The following is a 20429-nucleotide window of genomic DNA, read 5'->3' on the forward strand; positions in this document are numbered from 1 at the left end:
TTACTTTTGAATCCATTATTCCTGCAGATTTCAAAATATATCTTGGCCTATTTTAGATCTTTGTATTGTTCCATTAATAGAACTTTGTGTGTAGAGAAATAAAGTTATCGTAAATGATTACAAGGTATTTTTACAGAGCCAAAAGTTTATTAAATTTATGGCAGGTAAGTTTGTAACATTCAAGTTTAAAGTAGCATTTTTAATGGCACACAGGCCCTCTGAGATGCTCCATGAGAGAAGTGTTTTGTGACCCTCAGTTTAGGGAAGGATTGCATCCTTTCTACCCCCATGGAAGATTTATAATACCCATAAGGCCGTTATTACTAACGCTGTTGCATACAGTTAAAAGTTTTTGGTTTTAGCTGTTCTTTTTGGCTTTAAGATATATCCCACCAGGGATGTATGACCAAATACGCATGAGAAATCTTAAGGTTTAAAAAAAAAAGTTGTTCAACTTTACTTGACTTAATGTTTTACAATCACTTTAGGAAATAGGAGTATTAATATTTTTAATAATAATAAATTAATGAATGCTTACAGTACGCCAGGTGTATGTTACGGGTTTATATGCATTGTAATGCTCACAACAACCCTTGGAGTCAGGGACTACAGTTCCCATTTTATAGAAGAAGAAACAGACTCTGGTTAAGTTAACCTTGAGCTCTTTGATTCTCGAGCCTCAGTAAATATTGATAAAAATGAATAGTACCTTCTCTCTCTCTCTCTGATTTTCTCTTACTCTTCTTTTTTAAGTTATTATGGAAATGTCAAAAACACACAAAGGCAAACAGAATAGTGTAATGAGCCTCCACACAGCCATCATTCAGCATCAATATTTATTAGCCTCTTTGCACATCTGATTTCATGTACCCTCCTGCCCAGTTTTTTTGAGGGGGGTTTTGGGGGTGGATGCGAAGTCCAGATGTGGATTGGGATTATTGTAAAGCAAATCTCAGACACTGTCTTTTCACCCGTAAATTGTTCCGTAAATTTCTCTACCAGATAAGGACTTTCTTTTTTTAGCCATGACCGTAGTCAGTATCATTTTTATGCCTAACAAAATTAAAAATGATTCCTTAATGTTATCTCTTTTCCCCAGTGCCTTAATAAGAAAATATTTTTGTTGTTGGTTTGTTTGAATCAGGATTCAAAACAAAGTCCACACATTGCATTTGTATGCTGTATCTCTCAAGTTAAATTGCTAACCATTTCTTCACCTTTAGATTTATATGTTTTATTTGTGTAATATGTGTATGTTTATGTTATTATTTATTTAGTGCAGAAGTTGGTTATTTGCCCTATGGAATTCCCCATCTCCTGATTTTGCCTGATGGCATCCTCTGTTAATAATTAGTCTTCTATTTCCTGTAGTTTCTGCTACGGGTGGTTAGATCTGGAGGCCTGATTAGATAAGGTTCACTTCTTCTGGCCGGGATACGTCCTATGGTATCACATCAGGCAGCAGTGATACCTGGTTGCCCTGTTTTCAGTGAGATTAAGATCGGATCAGGTTGAAACACCTGCAACCATTGATCATCCGTTATTTCATTAAGAGTTGTAAATTTGATATTCTGATTCTGTCATCCCTTCTGCATTTATTAACCAGAATTCTTCTACAGAGAACGTTCTTTAATCAACTATTTAGTTTTACTGAAATACACTCTATATGGGAAAGGCAAAATAAATGCTTGACTTTTTTCTCTTTCTCAATTTTCAAAATACTGTGTTGATGCATTTGCAATCTGCGAAGTTTGTTTTGATGGGTGGGTTTTTTGTTTTTTTTTTTTGGATATATTTAAAAAATATATATTCAGTGTGTTTCAATCCATTGCAATCATTATTCTTTTTGATGCTTCACCTGTCCCATCTATAGTCAGCAGGAAGCTCTTCAGGTTGACTTCTGTGTCTTTTCTGATGAAACAAAGATGCCATGGGCTCATCGTGAACCTTTTCTTTTCCCAGACCTGGAGCCAGCCACTTCTCTGAAGGGCTCTCGTTCTTTTTCAGAATTGGAATACCAATAGTGTTACTAAGATTATTGAATGCAGGTTACATTTCTGTTTATTTGTGTTTGGTTTTGATTTTTAGGATATATTCTGTCAGAGATGTACTGCCAAATACTGTTTTTTGAAGTCACTTCAAATAACGCTTCTCTGTATGTAACTTAGCAAACACAGGTCGTTTAATTCTATCTGCTTTGAATTTTAAGACTGCTTTGTTTTTTCTTTGTATAATTTTATGTTCTAATTATATAATGTTTTTATATGGTTCCATGGTCAAAACCAAAGGATATGTCCAGAAGGGTTAGCTCCCATTCCTGTCCCTCCCAGTTCCCTCTTTCCCCCATAAGTATAAAAAAAAATCAAGTCCAGTGCCGTCGAGTCGGGTCCGACTCATAGCAACCCCACAGGACAGAGTAGAACTGCCCCATAGAGTTCCCAAGGAACGCCTGGCGGATTCGAACTGCCAACCCTTTGGTTAGCAGCCATAGCACTTAACCACTACACCACCAGGGTTTCTTTTTTTTTTCTGCTTTGACCTTCCATTATTTGTTTTAAAAAAATATTTTATGCATATATGTACCACACACAAATTCACACATACATCTTTTATTGTGACAGTCAGACACCTATCAGCTGAACAGGTACAGGGGTTAAAATGGGGAGGTCGTTGTGGCTGTTCACACACCCTAGTCTCAGTAGGCTGTAGTAGTTTGACACCAAACAGAAGCAAAGACTGTGCCTTGCTGAGTCTTGGGAGGTTTTATTGGCTACATCATGGCCCACATACGGTTAAAACCACACTGATCTGGTCTAAGCCTGAATGGAAAGAACAGTCTTCCACAAAGACTTTTTATAAACCCGAATATTTCAGTAACCACTCTGGGTTCCTTTCCAATTCTATTTCCCACCCATCAACACGGAATGAAAGGAATGGGAACAAAAGCTTCTAATGTTAACTTGTCTGTCCATTTAGCTTCCTTGAATTTACTATATTATTAATAGGTTCAGAACATACTTTGAAGAAATAGATAGCTTAAATTTTACAAATCAGCCTGGTTCCTATCAGAGAAATTGAGGAAATAAGTGATATTCTAAAGCAATGAAATTAAACAGGAAGAAAAAAATGAGAAATACATCACCGCTCTCCTATTTTAAGGAGCCTGGGTTGAATAAGTGGGAGCACTAGATTTACCCTTTTGTCTTCCCTGAGTTACATGGATCCTCCTCTTCTTGTTAACTTCAGGCCACTGCCCAGTTGTGAACACTTCCCCACAGCTGTGATTTTAGAGAAAGTAGACAACGTCAGTGTGCCCACTGGACCAGAATTCACCTCCACAGATACTATAAGAACGCATACTCTTTTATGTTCCATTCTGGTTGATATTTTATTTGCTCTTCAGGTTATTACTAGCCTTCTTAGATTTATATGTAAAAGTGGATACTTCAATAATTATTTAGAACCCTATCAGTTTGCTAAAACTGAAAAATCGTGAATATTTGTCATCGTGGGGAGAAAACTGGCTGGCTAATTTTCATTAACAAGATTTTTTTTCTGCTGTGTTTCTAGTGTGTCACAACTGACAGATATGAATGAACAAGAGGAGCTATTACTAGAACAGTTTCTGACTTTGCCTCAACTAAAACAAGTCATTACTGACAAGGATGACTTAGTAAAAAGTATTGAGGAGCTAGCAAGTATGTCTTCCTGTACTTCAGCTCAGATTTCCTGTGAAAAATGTGATCTTTATCTTGAGAAATAAGCCAGGGATATTTATCTTACAGGAAAAAATCTCCTTTTGGAGCCCAGCTTGGAAGCCAAAAGGCAGAGTGTTTTAGATAAGGTGAGTTATTATTTTGAAGAAAAATATTATGCAATTAAAAAAAATAAGATAAGACAGCATTTTTACTTTCTCTTTTAGTATGAATTGCTTACACAAATGAAATCTACTTTTGAAAAGAAGATGCAAAGGCAGCATGAACTTAGTGAGGTAAGATTGTTTAGCTCTTTACCTTAAGAATTTTTGATCTTAGCGTATGTGAACCACGTTCTGACTTTATCATCAGAAAGTATTTAGACGTCTGCGTTAATAAGGCATGGCACTGTTAAATGTAGACAAACCGCTCTCAAATACGAGCATTATAAATCATTTATGCTCATCTAAGAGCGTATTTGGTTCCAGGACATAGGAAAATATGAAAATTCTCCCTAAATAACTTGATGAAATCAGTGTAATCCTTGTAATAAAACCAAGCAACAAAAAACTTCAACTTTAGACTCATTTGTATGCTTATGTATAAATATCTTCGGTGGGAAGTTAGCAAATTGAAAAGCTGAGGTATAACCACCACAACTGGCAGGTTTTATGCCAGAAACCCAGTTATACGAATAATAAAAAGACATTTTTAAAATTCAACCCATATTTTTGAAAAAAATAAATAGAAACAGAATGGAAGAATACAACCTTATGTCTCATATCAATAACCAACATCATAGTTAATAGTATTCCATTACCTTTAAAAGCAGGAATTGTGAAAGGTGAAGCCAATGCGGTGAAACTTAGAAATAAAACAGCAGTAGCAAAAAATGATGGTGAAGGAGAATCTAACTTTATAACGAATCGTAAATAATGTGATAGTCCTTTGGAAGAAATAAGACGAATGGCTAACGTTCAGCAGTTACTGTATCTTGCTCTGCACTAAGCTGTTTATATGCATTGGCCCATTTAATTCCCCCAGAACCCTGTGAGGTAGGTCGTTAAACTGAGGCCCAGGGAGATTAAATAACCTCCCTGGGGTCATATAGATAGACAGTGTCAGAGTGAGGAGTCTAACCTGAGCAGTCCTTCCTCCTCTTAACCAGAATCCTAGAGAAGCAGCTGAAATACCCTTAGATGCACGTTAGCACTTCGTGGACACTGAGAAGGCTTTTCACCATAGTCAGCATTATTTTGTATGTAAATTCTCAGTAAACTAAGAATGGAAATTAATTTATTAATTTGGTAAAGAATAATAGAAACCCACCTCAGACATCATGTTTAATAACTAAGCATTACCCGGATCCCATCTATGTTAGGAATAAGACGGTGGTGCTCCACTATCACTGCTGTTTAACATTGCTTGGGAGGTTCTAGCCACTCCAACAAGATTAAAAAAAAAAAAAAAGTTGTTTAATATAAAAGAAGAGATGAAATGATTGTTTACCAAAAGCAAGCAAACAGGCAAAAATCCCAGAGAACTGAGACACTTTTTCCCTACGTTCCAGTAATTACTAGTTCAAAATGCAGTAGAGGAAAAAAACTAAAATAGCAAGAAAACCATAAGCTAGCAACAGAACTGAAGTTAAACCCCAGCGAAGTGAATTAGAAAACTTAACTGCATGATATAAAGACTTGAGTAAGCACAGCAATATAGCATATTCATAGCCTGAAAGATACACCATTATAAAAATTTCATTCTTCCTAAAATCTATAAATTTAATACAGTTCCAGTAAAAATCCCGAGAGTATTCTTTTTAACCTTAGCAGATTTATTCTTAAGTTCACCTAAATGACTAAATGGATAAAAGGATTTGGGAAGAGTGTGAACAAAAAGAAATAGCGAGAAAAACTTCCCATTCCTGGTATAAAACTGCACTGTAAAACCTCAGTGTTTAAAACAATGTGGTAGTTCGGTAGAAAGAGAAAAGTCGCTCTATGCGACAGACGTCAGTTCTGAAACAAGACTCGTGTATGTGAGTAATTAAAAAAAAACCAAACCCATGGCTGTCGAGTCGATTCCAACTCATAGTCACCCTATGAGTAATGGGTTGAGAAAAAGATTGAGGATTCAATATACTACATTATTGAGTAGTCATTTAGGAAAACATTAGATTCCTACATCATACTGTACAGAGAAGGGTTTCCAGATAGAGCACATATTTAAATGGAAGCCATGGAATGATGAGAGGCGACTCTCTTCAGATATGTTTTCTAAGATTATGGTGGGAAAGACCTTTCTAAGCATGACACGAAACAGGCAGAAGCATGAGGGAAAAGACTGACATGTTTGGGTACATACAGACTTCAAATGTGTGTGGTAAAGACCATATACAAAACTGAAAGCCAGGTGAAGAAGTGGGCACAGGTTTTGTAACATATGTAATACACAAATACTAACACTGGTGGTCTGTATAGACCCCTTATAAGTGGGCAAAGGAAGGGACAGGACGTTTACAAAAGAAGAAACAGAAATGTCCAGTAAACATTATAACAGTTATTCAGACCCCTGGGTGCTTTTTATAGCTTTGTATTAGAATTGCTTGAAGAGATTCTTAAAATGCTTCAGTGAAAAAACAAACAAAAAACCCTGGATTCCTGGACCCTTCTCTAGATGTACCCATCACAGTCTTGGGATGATCAATCTTCTACCCACTAAAATATGAGAACTATTTCACTAGATTATTGGTTCCATATTTTGGTCCTCATATATACCTAACAGGAGCCCTGGTAGTGTAACAGTTAAGAGCTCGACTGCTTACCAAAAGGTTGGCAGTTCGAATCCCCCAGCCACTCCTCGGAAACCCTATGGGGCAGTTCTACTCTGTCCTGTAGGGTCTGGAATCTACTAGACGGCAGTAGGTACTCTATGGGTATACATACCTAACACTTGGCACATAGTAGGTACTAATGAGTATTTAATGAATAAGTAAATGAATGCTTCTGAAAAGATGTGCAACCTTACTATAATTATAAACAAGCAAAATAAAACATCATCCATGTGAGCCAAACTTTTGAAGGTAGATAACCACTGTTGGCAAGGGTGAGAAGAAATGGTGCATTCCTGTACATCCTGTGTGACATAACTTAGTACTGTCTTAGGAAGACAGCGTTCAGCTGTGCTTCCGTCTTCTGCCACTCATTCAACAAAAGTTTATTAAGCACCAATTATTCAGGACAGCTAATGTGTCATAAAGAGTAGATTCTCACTGAATCTGAGGGTAGGAAATTAGGTTCAATTAAAAGGACAGTCAGAAACCGTCTTTCTCAGGGACACCTGTTTTCTTTTTGTCTGCTTTTTATTTACTCATATTCCGGGCATATGGCCAATGTGGCAGCCATCTCCATCTCTACGTCATGACTTCTTTACTGAAGTGGCCACGACCACCTGACCCAATGTGTCAGTGATTACGTTGTCTGTCTATTGCTTTGTAACATATCACCCCAAAACTTAGTGGCTTAAAGCAGCAAACGTTTATTATATCACAGATTCTGTGGATCAAGAATACAAACATGGCTTAGCTAGGTGCCTTGGCCTCAAGGCTGCAATCCAGGTGCCAGCTGGGGCTGTTGTCTTATCCGAAGGCTCAGTTGGGGGAGGGTCTGCTTCCAGGCTCAGTCATGGCTGTGAACAGGATTCATTCCCTCATGGGCTGCTGGACTGAGGGCCTCAGTTCTTCGCTGATGGTTGGCCAGGGGCCTTGCTCAGTTTCTTGCCATGGGGACTCTCCACAGGGCAGCTCAGCGTGGGAGCTGGCTTCCCTCAGAGCCAACAAATGAGAGACAGTGCAGGAGAAGGCACACAAGACGGAAGCGTCAGTCTTTTGGAAACCTGATCTCAAAAGTGATATCCCATTCCTTTTGCCGTATTCTGGTCACTAGGTCCAGCCCATACTCAAGGGGTGGGGCTTACACCCAGGTGGGCATACCAGGCAGGGACCATTGGGGGCCATTATAGAAGGTGACTACCACAATGCTGTATTTTCTCAATCCCCAGGAGACGACAGTGGTTTGCCCTATTTCTCACTTCAGTGGTTAGTAGCCCATGGGTTGGTTTCTTGTATGTTGGGTACCCATCCCTCTGTCCAACAACAGAAGACCTCGGTGGGGCATTGTAAGGTAGCAGTTCCACGAGAAGTGGGCGTGTAAAGTGTGTAATGAATGGCTTCTCCCCGCCTCTCCCCTCATTCTCCTTCCCTCTTAGGAGCTTTTCCGAGCATTAGAAAATCCCACGGTGCTTGATTTTCTTTTTCAGAGCTGTAGTGCAAGTGCCCTTCAGGCGAGGTTGAAGGTAGCCGCGCACGAAGCTGAGGAGGAATCCGACAATATTGCCGAAGATTTCTTGGAGGGAAAAACTGAAATAGATGATTTCCTCAGTAGCTTCATGGAAAAGAGAACAGTATGTAATACCCTCCAGTTGAGGATGAATAGCAGTGTCATGTCAATTAAGTATACTCAAAAGTAAAAAAACTTGAGCGTATTACAAACTAGAGTTCTGAGCGTCGTGGAAGAAAACTAGAGTCTCTGTTGAGGAGAACAGCGTTGTCCTGGCACTTGGAACCTCGTGGGCACGCACACAGGGAGATGAGATTGGCAGTTCTGTTTAGACACGGTGTTGTCCGTACCCTTCTGTAGTAAAGCAGCCGGTCAGCTTACATCTGGTCTCCGTAGTTGTAATACATTCCTGTATCATCTGTTTTACAAGTTATTTAAAGAGAATAACATATTACAGTTTCTGATCTGGTATTTTCATTGAATATTTTTTAAAAGGAGAGGAGGTGCTTACAATTTCTTGACCTTTGATAGAGTCCTACATATTTACCTAATTTCTCTGAAACATCACATTTTAAAAATAACCTTTCGTGAGTGAACTTTATAAAACATGTGCTGTGTATATCCCATTCGGGCAGTTGGGGTAGGTTTTATTATCCCCCATTTTCCATGAGAGAAAATGGAAGTTCAGGGACGTTAGTAACCTGCCTGTGATCCTAATATTAGTAAGGCATTGATTTCTGGCCCATTACTCTGTTGTACTATATGACTGTGTGGAAGCTTTTATTTGTTAACCTTATTGGTTAACAACAGAGAATGAAAAATTATTTGCATTATCTTTAAAACCCAGATATTTGAAATTACATAATCAGGGATAATAATATAAAGAATCAGAATTTATTTTGATTATTTTACATTCTGGGAATCTGTAGGCAAAGACTGTTTCCAAACAAAATTAAAGTTTTTTTTTTTTTTTTAAATTCTGAGGAATTAGCTGCTCGAAACATTTAAAACGTGAAAGCATGTCAGCGGGCTAAGATGGTGAGAACTCTGTCATTCCACGGGAGGTAGTAGGTAGGTCCTGTGGAGAAGTGACTGGTGTTTTGATTTATCTCCGAGGTCTGCCACTGTAGAAGAGCCAAGGAAGAGAAGCTGCAGCAGGCCATAGCGATGCACAGCCAGTTCCACGCTCCGCTCTAGGTAGGTTGTTGTATTTCCCAGCCCTTGAGCCTCCGTGGTGGTGCGTGGCCGCTTCGGTTGAAGTACCCGTAGCAGTGCCTGCTCAGTCAGCTCGCAAACGTAATTCTGTCATTATTGTTAGTATGCTGTGTAACAGGCAGAATGCTTTATACTATGTATTGAACATAATAATTTATGAATGAACATATCACAAGAAGAAATCTGTTAGATGTTTTCTCAGGATGATGTTGGCGTAAATGAAAAGTATTTATCCATGTTTGATAGCTCCTTATTTTTGCTTTTATTTAGAACTTAAGTTACAGCTGCTTCCTTTCTCTCAGCTGGTATGTGGACTGTTGCCATACCTTCTAGTTGTCATATTTCTCAGTATCTCCTTCATCATTTTTTCCTCTAAAATGAACTTCCAGGCTGTCCCTTTTCCGTCTACACCAGGATTACTCCAGAAATTTTCTGACCTGTCCCGCTGACTTCTGGGTTTCTCCTTCCTACACAACACTGACAGAATGGCCTTCCTAAAATACCACTTCGTAAATACAACTTCTCTGCTCCACAACCTGTAGTAAGCCCTAAGGAATAGTATCAACAGCGAATTTCTCTCTCCAGTTGTAAGCCCTCAGTCAGCTGGCCTGTGTTTCAGATCACCTGTTTGAATTTTCCATCTTCCCCTTCCTTAGGTCGTTTTACAGGTCGCGTCCTTTCTTCCACCACCAGTATCTTTGCTCGCGCTCTTACCTGATTTCTTCCTTTTCCTCTCCGTCTGTCTTGTTTTAGGAATGATTTGGCTACAAGGACTAGTTCCTACCCAAACGGTCTTAACTACAGCTTAGGTTACTGGGTAGACAGTGAGCTACCACTCAGCCAGAATGCTGGGATGTACAGCTCAGTCACCTGAGAGACTGAAAACACAGCCAGAAGCCATCGGTAACCAAAGCACCCGCTCTGAGGCTCCTTGTTTCTCATCTCCACTTCCCTCCTTTCCTTTCTGTCTCTCATGTACTTTCTCGCTCGCTCTCTCTTCACATCACACAGCCTTCTTAGCGACACTTGCACGTAGTCCACCTGCCCATAGGCCCGATGTCGTCATTGGACACTTCAGGTAGCCAGTGGAGGCTGACGGGAGTCTCTCAAGTCTCTCCAGTCCCGTACGATCCCCAGGAAAGATCCCTCCACATAGGGGTGAGGTGTCCATCCCGCCTCATCTGTTTGGCCTGGAGATTGGTGCCCTGTGGTCCTCTGCCCACTCACTGGGCTGAAGAGGTAGGAGCAGCTACAGGGAGGGGAATGCTAGGCCTTTCTCATCTTCAGCTGAGACTCCTGCGCCCCTCAGCCTCTGTCCTCCTTAACATCCGTACCAGCATCGTATTGCTTTGGGACTCATTTCCCAAGTTATACTGTAAACTCCTTGAAGGTTGGTTTTTAATACCAAGTTTACATTTCCCACAGCTTGAGAAGAAAGTGGACATTGAGTCATTGCTTACTTATCTGTACAAACGAGAATCCTTTCCTCATCCTTCCCCTCTCATAGCCAGGTTATCTCCTTCTCAGTAAATTTTAGCTGGAAGAGAAAGTAAAGGAATGAAAAATTATCCTCTTGAATTAAATCTCAGAAGTTTTGTTTTCATTTTTCTCTTCTTTCCAGATTTTCCTAAAAAGATGAACTGCCAGGAGAGGAATGGACAAAAGACTAAACACACTGTTTTATATTTGTGGTCTGCAAACTGGCCTCCCACACAGTGGCGGAATTCACAGACAGACTGTAGACTGTATAGAACCCAGACAGACCCTGTACAGGTTAGAGTGATTGCCATCAGCTTTGCTTCAGAGTTTTTTCCCGCACCCTTTGCACTGGAAATGTTTATTTATTGTTGATAAATCCTGTCATATTTAAGTTTCCTCTGCTACTCCCTCTTATTAGAAATCAAATACCTATGCATGGAATTTTAGTAAGTTTCAATATTTTATAAAATTATTTCATTTAAATTTGTATTTTTTAATTTGAAACTGCCTCATTTCTTTACCAAAAGTGGTTTATTATTTAGATTTTTCCCTCTCAGCCTTTTTTGAAAAAATTAGTATTTTTCCTCTTTCTTTCTAGATAAAACTTGGAAAAGCAGTTTGTTTTTAAATATTCTTAGTGTCAGGGACACCAGACCTGTCAGTGTGCTGTCTCAAAAAAATTAACTTTTAGTAAGTGCAATAAATTGAAAGGATGAACCACCTGCTCTTATAAATTGTTTTTATTTTTTAAACTAAATATGCATTTAAAAAGTAATACAAGTAAATGGATGGTTTATCTAATAGGAAAAAAAAAAAAACTGCCTTTCACTGAAACCAGTCCAACACAAACTTTCATGGTGGTTTTCTTGTTGTTTTCAAATAAGTACCTGATGGGTTTGTGGTGAGAGAAGGATGTTTTCAGAATTCATAATGTTAACAATGGTCTTTTTAGTCAACAAATAGTAAATTTAGACACAAGAAAGTCAATTAATTTTTCTGACCTTTTACTGTGAGTTAGCTTTTCATAAGAGAAAAGCTGTAGTGATAAGTAAATATTTAGTTCTTAGGAAATCCTCATTTTAATGAATTTAATTGAATCTTTACCTTGTACTACGTGCAGCGATTTACTCCTTTGTCACGGAACGGAAACATTTCACAGGTATCCTTCAATGCTAATAAAGGAGAAAGTCTTGAACTATATTTCTGAGACGCAGGAAGGTAGTCTGTAAATCACAAAACCATCTAAAGCCTATTTGTGTTTAAATTTCATCCCGTAATGACTGTCGGTCCAACACCAGCATGCAGTACAGCTCATGTTTTCTTTTTTCTTCTCTTCTTCCTGTACATGTTTTTGGCATTAGAGCTTTGGGAAAATCAAAACTATTTTCTTACACCTAAAACGTACTCAATATTTAGTCTGTTTGTGGAAGGTGAAGTATTCACATGAACGATAAAGATACAAAGTTGGATAAAGAAAATAACTTAATCACCTATCTTCCTGGCACTGCTAGGGGCATGTTGTTTTAGTCTTCAGAATGACTGTATGGGGAGGTACAAGTATTATTGCTGGTTTATAGGTGAGATAACCGAGGTAAAGGTTAGTGTTTCAAACTTGTGGCAGAGTCCTCTGGGTATCAGGAAGCCTTCTTTATGGCCCTGGCCACCGAGGCTTCAGTTTTACCGCCCAGCGTCACAATGGAGGAGCTAATAGTCCAGTCCTTTGCAGAAATCAGGTAGCTTTTTAGAAACCAAGTCTAGCCCACAACAACAGACCAGCAGACCATACCAGTTTTATTAAGCACCTACAAAAAAATAAGGCATTGTGAAGATACCGTACAGAGATGACTCAGACAGGGTTTAGGTGCTTATCTACCTACCTCTCCACAAAAAACAAAAAAAGAAAAAAGTTTTTTTTATACAGAGTAAATCTCGTCTACATGATCAACTACATGACTCATCTCAGTGACTTTTATTCTTTAAACGTGGGCCATCCCAGTTAACACAGCTAGGTTTTTCCTTCCAAAATTAATTTATTAGATAGGCTCATCACAACCCACTAGTTAAAGGAAGTGTTTGATCCCAGTTATCTGTATTCATCAAACAGGCAAATTAGTTTAGATATAAGGTATGTAAATCAACCAGGATGGAAACGGTCTGCATCTGAATTTGGGTTCTGCTTTTATAGTAGAAATTTTAATAAAAGTTACCATTTTTATAACTTTAGGGCTATCTTTTTTCTTCTTAAAATTGGCCATATTGGAGAAGTAGTGACAAAGGAAAAAGGAATGCATGTCTGAGAATTGGATTTCACTTTAACACGTGATAGAAGACTAGATGACATCAGAATGATAAAGGAAAACTCAGGAGTTATTAGATTGTTCAGGGTGGTAGTTTGTAATAAGTAGACATTTAAAAGCTAACATCTCAAAACAGAAGAAAGTTCTAGATCAATGAGAGAACATAGTAAAGATGTTTCAAGGTTGTTAGAAATTTCTAGGGATAAACAGAATAGGGAATTTATATTGGAACAGAGATTGTTTGACAGGTTTGACCATAATTTATATATTATTAAGTTGAAGAACAGCTCAGATTCATTTTAGGGGAAGAAAGTAAGTTTCCCCTAAAGTGCCCTTAAGAAATAAAAATGTTTCCCAGGGTTTCCCCTCTCTTTACCATACCTTCGTTTATTGTAAAAAAAGAAAAGTTTTTTTCTTGATTAAGAATATCAAGTGAGTGGGTTATTATGATCAACATTTTTATTATCAAATGTGAGTATCACTAAATAATAAATCACTCGAGCTCTAAAAATTACTAATTGCGAAGTAATCTGCTTTGAGTTAATTTTACAACGTCTTTAAACCAGCTCTGCCCTAAATAAAGCACTTCCCGGTTGACCTTTGATTTAAAATGAAAATGTACTCTTAGAGAGTTATTCTTGTTGGTACCCTGGCCATGATCTTTCAAGGCCCTGTGAAAGCACAAGTTTTCATGAGCAGTAAATGTAACCTGTTATGTAAATTTTAGTCTCAGGTCAACTTCCAAAAAGACTAAATAAATACATACTTATAATGTCTCGTAACAAGGCGGGGGGGACCAAAGAAAATGTGTTGCTGTGATGTAGAAGACATCACATTAGATAATTAAACTTTAAAATATTAAATATTTATACTGTTTCCTTTTGAAAATAAATGTATAACGCTGTTTGGCATAGTTACTGTGTACTTTTTTTTTTTTCTTTTCTTTTTTTCCCCTTTGGCAGAAGCACTCTGCCAAATGGAATAAATTGAAGTGACATCTTTAATAGGCAGTAAAGTTTCTAAGACTAACTACAAGAATAACATGAAGCATGTTATAAAAATGCAAAGCCAGTACGACTACATGCTCAGGGTTTGTCGTTAACCAGGTATTCTCTGCTCCATACAGTATAGTGCAGAAAATGAATTGACATTCCTTAAATAATTTGGCAGCTCTCATTAGAGGATTTTTTTTTCTTATTAGAGGATGCTCAGGTTTTATATTCTAAAAGAATCAAACTTGCCTATTTTTTACAGTAACAGTACTTTTATATCTCAGGTCTCGTTACATAATAAAGTTTTTAAAGTAATATATAAATATAAACACAATTACAATTATACTGTATTATTTCCTTTATATATACTGCAACACTCTGAATCTTTAATATTAGAGATTTCAATACAGTAACTTTCTTGCCCTTTCTTTGTTCCCATTTCAATAAAATTTAACACATTTTCCTATAAAAGAATTTCACATATTCAAAATATCGGTATACAGGTTAAAAGTTAAGTCTAAATTAATCCTTTATAATATAGAATGTACTAATATTTTAAAAGCATACAGTGTGAATATTGTTTATTTCTGTTCAAACATAGCAATCCCTCTCCACCGTTTCCTCAGATCAAAGTTTAGTTAACCCAGTAAAGTCCCATTTCTGATCATAAGATGGGGCATGATTCCGCTTCAAATGTGTATTTTAGCAAAACATAAAAACTCATGACTTTCAGGAGTCAGTGGTCACCAGGTGTTATTAGTGTTAATTGAACCATTTTCTAGTTCTTAACTGGGGTTTTCCTTCTTTGAACGTTTACCCTGGGATGTTCACATTGTTACTCCTCAAAGATCCAGCTGGAGGTTGGTCCACAAGGTCTTGGTAGTTGTAGTCTCTGGAATAGTAATATAAGTTATTAATAAACCTAGTCTGATCTGAGTTCATACGTAAGAACCAGAGAGCAAATGTTGCTTTTACTTTATTAGGTATTAGACTCCTGTTAAAGAAAAAGTCACAGCCTTAGCATTTTTTAAATGATGAATAACAGGAGAGGTTCAGAGAAAAGCAACAAAATTATAACAATGTAAAATATATTATCTAAGGAAAGGTAAAGTGATTATTAAACCTGAAACATAAGCGTAAGCCATTACAAAGCTCCTCAGTTACAGAGATCTGTCTGTTAACCAAAAGGGTGTATCTCAACAAGGTGCTCTGTTTTTACAAATACTGATAACAAAGTCAGAAAGGAAGAGAATGTCAAATGTTTTAGAAAACACAAAATATAGACCTGGAAATGAGATAAGGGGAAAGGTTAAAGATGAAAACGGTAGAACAGAAAGGGCTTGGGGCCCTGTGAGCGGATGCATGCTAAGACAAGGAAGACTTCTTTTTGTAACCTCAGGAGATGGTAGACGTAACTGCTCTGTACCAAATAAAATTTTCAGAGTCTGGAGTGACTTCTGAAATAATTTTCCTTACATCTGATGACAGAAATGGCTATTTCCTGTTCTTTGATACCTAACGAAACTAAAAGTTGGCCATCTTTTCCCTTTTTACAGCTACATTTTGTAATTCCTGATGACAGGGCCCTTTTCTTGAGATATTTCTTGTTGTGAATTGCACAGTTCCCATATTTTTGGAAGTGTTTGCTGGGTGTCTTTTGTCCTGGGACCCCAAGGGGAAGCTTCACGCGGTGAGGAACACTGCCTCGTCAGAATCCCGGTCCTTGCTGCTGTCTTCACTCGTTGCCCGCTCCCCACCGCTGGGAGACCGGCAGCTGAGGTCCTCCACCCCGGACTCCTGATCACTGTTGGCCGACAATTCTGGGTCTGAGCTCTTCAAGTTGTCTTGGGTTAGGATCAGAGCGGAATCCTCGTCTCCTTGTGAAGGGCTCCTGGAGGGAAATGATCTCATATTTCCACTGTAGTCCTGAGGCGTGTTGGCCATGCTGTTGTCTGAGGTGGAAAACCCAGAGTGTCTTCTGGGTTCACTCTGCTTACTCTTCACTTCTGAGCGATTTAACTGGACTTTCTGAATTTTTTCCAGCCTCTAAAAAAGAAACAACAGTTTCGTGGGAAAATCACAAATCATTTACCTCTTTTTTATACATGTATGCTTTCAGTATTTATTACCTTCCATTTGGGTATAATGTTAGGAACATGGGGTCTATGTGGACATGGGTTCAAATCTAGACTTGATGACCTAGGGCAAAATAAACTCTGTGAGGCCTGGTTTCCTCATCTCTAATGTAAGGATGGTAATACCTGCCTTAGCATAGATTTCTGTAAAATTTTAAAAACACAGCATAGGCTAAAGTACCTGGCAGTCGGTACTCCCCATTTATTAGAGGATTTCTGTATGATTTTACATAAATCAGGCATGAAGGGTTTACTTTATTATCTAATTTTTTATTGAGATGTAATTTGCTTTCCATTGTGCCCTTTTAAAGTGTACAGTTCGGTGGTTTTCAGTATATTCACACGGTTGTACAACTTTCACTACTACCTAATCACAGAACACCTTCATCAACCGGAAAGATAACCCCGTACCCCTCAGCAGTCACTGTGTCTCCCTTCCCCACAGCCCCTGGGAAACCCTCATCTACTTTCTGTGGATTCGCCTAGTCTGGATGGGCATTTCATGTAAACGGAATTACACCACAGCCTTGTGGGTCTGGCTTCTTTCACTTAGCGTAAGGTTTTCAATGTTCATCTGGTTGTAGCATTTGTCAGTACTTCATTCCTTTTGGGAGCCCTGGTGGCACAGTGGTTAAGAGTTTGGCTGCTAACTGAAAGGTTGGCAGTTCCAATCCACTGGCCATTCCTTGGAAACCCTATGGGACAGTTCTACTCTGTCCTATAAGGTCGCTGTGAGTCAGAATTGACTTGATGGCAATGGGTTTTTTGTTGTTCCTTTTTAAAGCTGAATAACATTCCATTGTATACATATACCAAAGTTTGTTTATCCACTCACCCCATGATGGACGTTTGGGTTGTTCAAAATACATTTTATTAAAATTCATCCTTGATCGTCAGAGGGGGAGATGTTATAAAATCAAGTATTACGTAGCCATTCAAAAAGACATTCATATTAATATGCAAAAGTACTGTGGTGGGCAATATGGGGAGTAGAAATAAATACAGATCCAGCCATAAAGAATTTGGAGTGTTAAAGGGCTATTTAAGAGGCAATGTTCATGTAATATAGGAGTTTGGAAGAGGCAAAAGTCTTTAAGAGCAGCGGGGCAGTATGGTTAGAGGGCAGAGATCCGATTTAGCTTCAGGGAAGAAGCATTTTTAACATGTACTTTGGACATATTATTAGGAGGGACCAGTCTCTGGAGAAGGGCATCATGCTTGGTAAATTAGAAGGTCAGTGAAAAAGAGAAAGATACTCAATAAGATGGACTGACACGGTGGTTGCAACAATGAGCTTAAACATGGCAGCGAGTATGAGGGTGTGAGGACTGGGCAGTGTTTTTGTTTGGTTGTACAAAGGGTCACTAAGAGCCAGAGCCTACTCAACAGCACCTAACAACATGAACAACGATGAAGGAATATCACCACTCGTCTGTCAGCTTGTTGTACTCTGGTGCCTTGCATTTTGCTGTGATGCTGGAAGCTGTGTCTCTGGTATTTCAAATCCCAGCAGGATCACCCATGGTGGACAAGTTTCAGCAGAGCTTCCAGACTAGGACAGACTAGGAAGAAGGACCTGGCAATCTACTTCTGAAAAACTTGGCCAGTGAGCACCTTATGAATACCGGCAGAACACTGTCTGATATAGTGCCAGAAGATGAACCCCACAAGTTGGAACCCAGTATCCAGTGCCGTCGAGTCAATTCCGACTCACAGTGACCCTATAGGGCAGAGCAGAACTGCCCCATAGAGTTTCCAAGGAGTGCCTGGTGGATTTGAACTGCTGACCCTTATGGTTAGCAGCCGTAGCACTTGACCACTATGCCACCAGGGTTTCCATTCCTCAAGCTGGAAGGCACTCTGCCTTCTCAAAGTAGAGCCGACCTTAATGATGTGGATGGAGTCAAGCTTTCGGGACCTTCATCTGCTAACGTGGCATGACTCAAAATGAGAAGAAACAGCTGCAAACATCCATTAATGATCTGAACATGGAATTTACAAAGTATGAATCTAGGAAAATTGGAAGTCATCAAAAATGAAATGGAACACAAAGATCAATATCCTAGGCATTAGTGAGCTGAGATGGACTGGTATTGGCCATTTTGAATTGGACAATCATATGGTCTACTATGTGGGAATGACAAAGTAAAGAGGAATGATGCCACCTTCATCATCAAAAAGAACATTTCAAGATCTATTGTGAAGTACAACACTGTCACTGATAGGATAATATCCATACACCTACAAGGAAGATCGGTTAATACGACTGCTGTTCAAATTGACACACTAACCATTAAGGCCAAAGGTGATGAAACTGAACATTTTTACCAACTTCTGCAATCTGAAACTGATCAAACAGGCAGTCAAGATGCATTGATAATTACTGGTGATTGGAATGCAAAAGTTGGACACAGAAGGATCGGCAGCTGGAAAACACTGCCTTGGTGACTGAAATGATGCAGGAGATTGTATGACAGAATTTTGCAAGACCAACAACTTACTCATTGGAAATATCTTTTTTTTTCAACAACATAAATGGTGATTATACATGTGGAACTCACCAGAGGAAATACATAGGCATCAAATCGAGTACATCTGTGGAAATAGACAATGGAGAAGCTCAATATCATCAGTCAAAACAAGGCCACGGACCGACTGGTTGCTTGTATGCAAGTTGAAGTTGAAGAAAATTAAAACAAAGTCCACAGAGCCAAAGTATGACCTTGAGTATATCCCACCTGAATTTAGGGACCATTTCAAGAATAGATTTGACGCATTGAACACTAATGACTGAAGACCAGACGAGTTGTGGAATGACATCAAGGACATCATACATGGAGAAAGCAAAAGGTCATTAAAAAGAAAGAAAAGACCAAAATGGGTGTCAACATAGACTCTGAAACTTGCTCTTGAACACAGAGTAGCTAAAACGAACGGAAGAAATGATGAAGTAAAAGAGCTAAACAAATTTTCAAAGGGTAGCTCAAGAAGACAAAGTATTACAATGAAATGTGCAAAGACCTGGAGTTAGAAAACCAAAAGGGAAGAACACACTCAGCATTTCTCAAGCTGAAGGAACTGAAGAAAAAATTCAAGCCTCAAGTTGCAATAGTGAAGGATTCTACGGACAAAGGAGCGCTGGTGACGCAGTGGATAGAGCTCAGCTGCTAACCAAAAGGTCGGCAGTTCAAATCCATCAACTGCTTCTTGGAAACCCAAAGGGCAGTTCTACTGTGTCCTATAGGGTCACTAGGAGTCAGAATCAACTCGATGTCAACGGGTTTGGTTGGTTTGGTTTTGAGAGGCTTTCATGGTGCAATGCTCTTCATGAAAAAAGGCACAGAAAATAGACTGACAGTAGCAAGTGTGTCTTACTTCTTCTAGAGTCTCCAGTTCTTCCTCCAGCTGCTGCATCTCCTCCTTCACTGCCATAAGGTAATCTGTAACTGATTGTCGGGGCTGCATCCCCTTTTCAAAGCGGTTATACATGCCACTCCAGAACCTGGAAAGGATGGCAGGGCTTTACACGATAACACCACATCACAGTCTGTAAATTCCACACTCTCAAATCCTCTAAGTATCTCTGATACCACAGTCCCACAGTTTTCCTATCAATCAGCCAAAGGATAAAATACTAGGATCCGCAGGGAGCCACACTGCTCTCTGCATACCAATATGCATAATCTTAAAATAATACTTTTCCACAGGGGCACATCACTAGGACTTGATTCAGTGGAGTCAAGAAGATGGACGTGTCATGATTGCTACCTAAATTTAGGATTTCACATTTAACTTACACAGCACTTGGTTTATTCAACTAACTTCCTTCCAGATTCCTTCTTTCTTTCCAAATTCCTTCCTTCCTTCCTTCCAAATCCCTTCTAAATCTCAATGAGAATTTGCATTTTTAAGGTACTATCATAAAACTGCGTTCTGAAAAGAACTCTACATATGGGGGCAGATACTTTCAGGCCGCCGTTTTCTGTGTGCAGCCAAGCTTACTCCACACATTAGTTACTAGTTTTCCTTTCCCACCTTTTAAATGATTACATCGATAAACGGGAACACCTAAATTGGCCACTAAGAATCAGCACTCACAAAGCCATGATTTGTTTGCTAGCTGTATAAACACAAATCCAGTGCAGACCACTCACACAGTTAACTGATGAAGTAAGCTTTACCTGCTGCACTTAGGACTGTGTATAGTTTTAGTATTTAAAATCACTGTAAGCTGATAAAAGCTGCGATGGTTTGTAGCTCCTCTAGGGTTAATTGAGCC

At 38.8% G+C, this 20429-nt stretch overlaps 2 protein-coding genes across 6 annotated transcripts in view; one reads left to right on the forward strand and one right to left on the reverse strand.

Annotated features, from left to right (window-relative positions):
* Positions 1–13237, forward strand: part of VPS37A (VPS37A subunit of ESCRT-I) — a 32666-nt gene extending 19429 nt beyond the window's left edge. Inside the window, exons 7-12 of the mRNA XM_049866942.1 lie at positions 3571–3698; positions 3786–3844; positions 3923–3991; positions 8013–8156; positions 9149–9229; positions 10869–13237. Of these exons, the coding sequence (XP_049722899.1) occupies positions 3571–3698; positions 3786–3844; positions 3923–3991; positions 8013–8156; positions 9149–9229 (481 nt within the window). The 3' untranslated portion in view covers positions 10869–13237. The remainder of the gene's footprint in view (positions 1–3570; positions 3699–3785; positions 3845–3922; positions 3992–8012; positions 8157–9148; positions 9230–10868) is intronic.
* A 1139-nt stretch (positions 13238–14376) lies between these two features.
* MTMR7 (myotubularin related protein 7) overlaps positions 14377–20429 on the reverse strand; it is a 115550-nt gene continuing 109497 nt past the window's right edge. For all 5 annotated transcript variants that reach the window (XM_049866936.1, XM_049866941.1, XM_049866938.1 and 2 more), the window contains 2 exons: positions 19526–19652; positions 14377–16061 (listed from right to left, as the gene is read on the reverse strand). In XM_049866936.1, coding sequence (XP_049722893.1) covers positions 15699–16061; positions 19526–19652 — 490 coding nt within the window. In that variant the 3' untranslated portion in view covers positions 14377–15698. The remainder of the gene's footprint in view (positions 16062–19525; positions 19653–20429) is intronic.

The sequence above is a fragment of the Elephas maximus genome, chromosome 22 (genome assembly GCF_024166365.1).
Source record: "Elephas maximus indicus isolate mEleMax1 chromosome 22, mEleMax1 primary haplotype, whole genome shotgun sequence".
NCBI classification, from domain to species: domain Eukaryota; kingdom Metazoa; phylum Chordata; class Mammalia; order Proboscidea; family Elephantidae; genus Elephas; species Elephas maximus.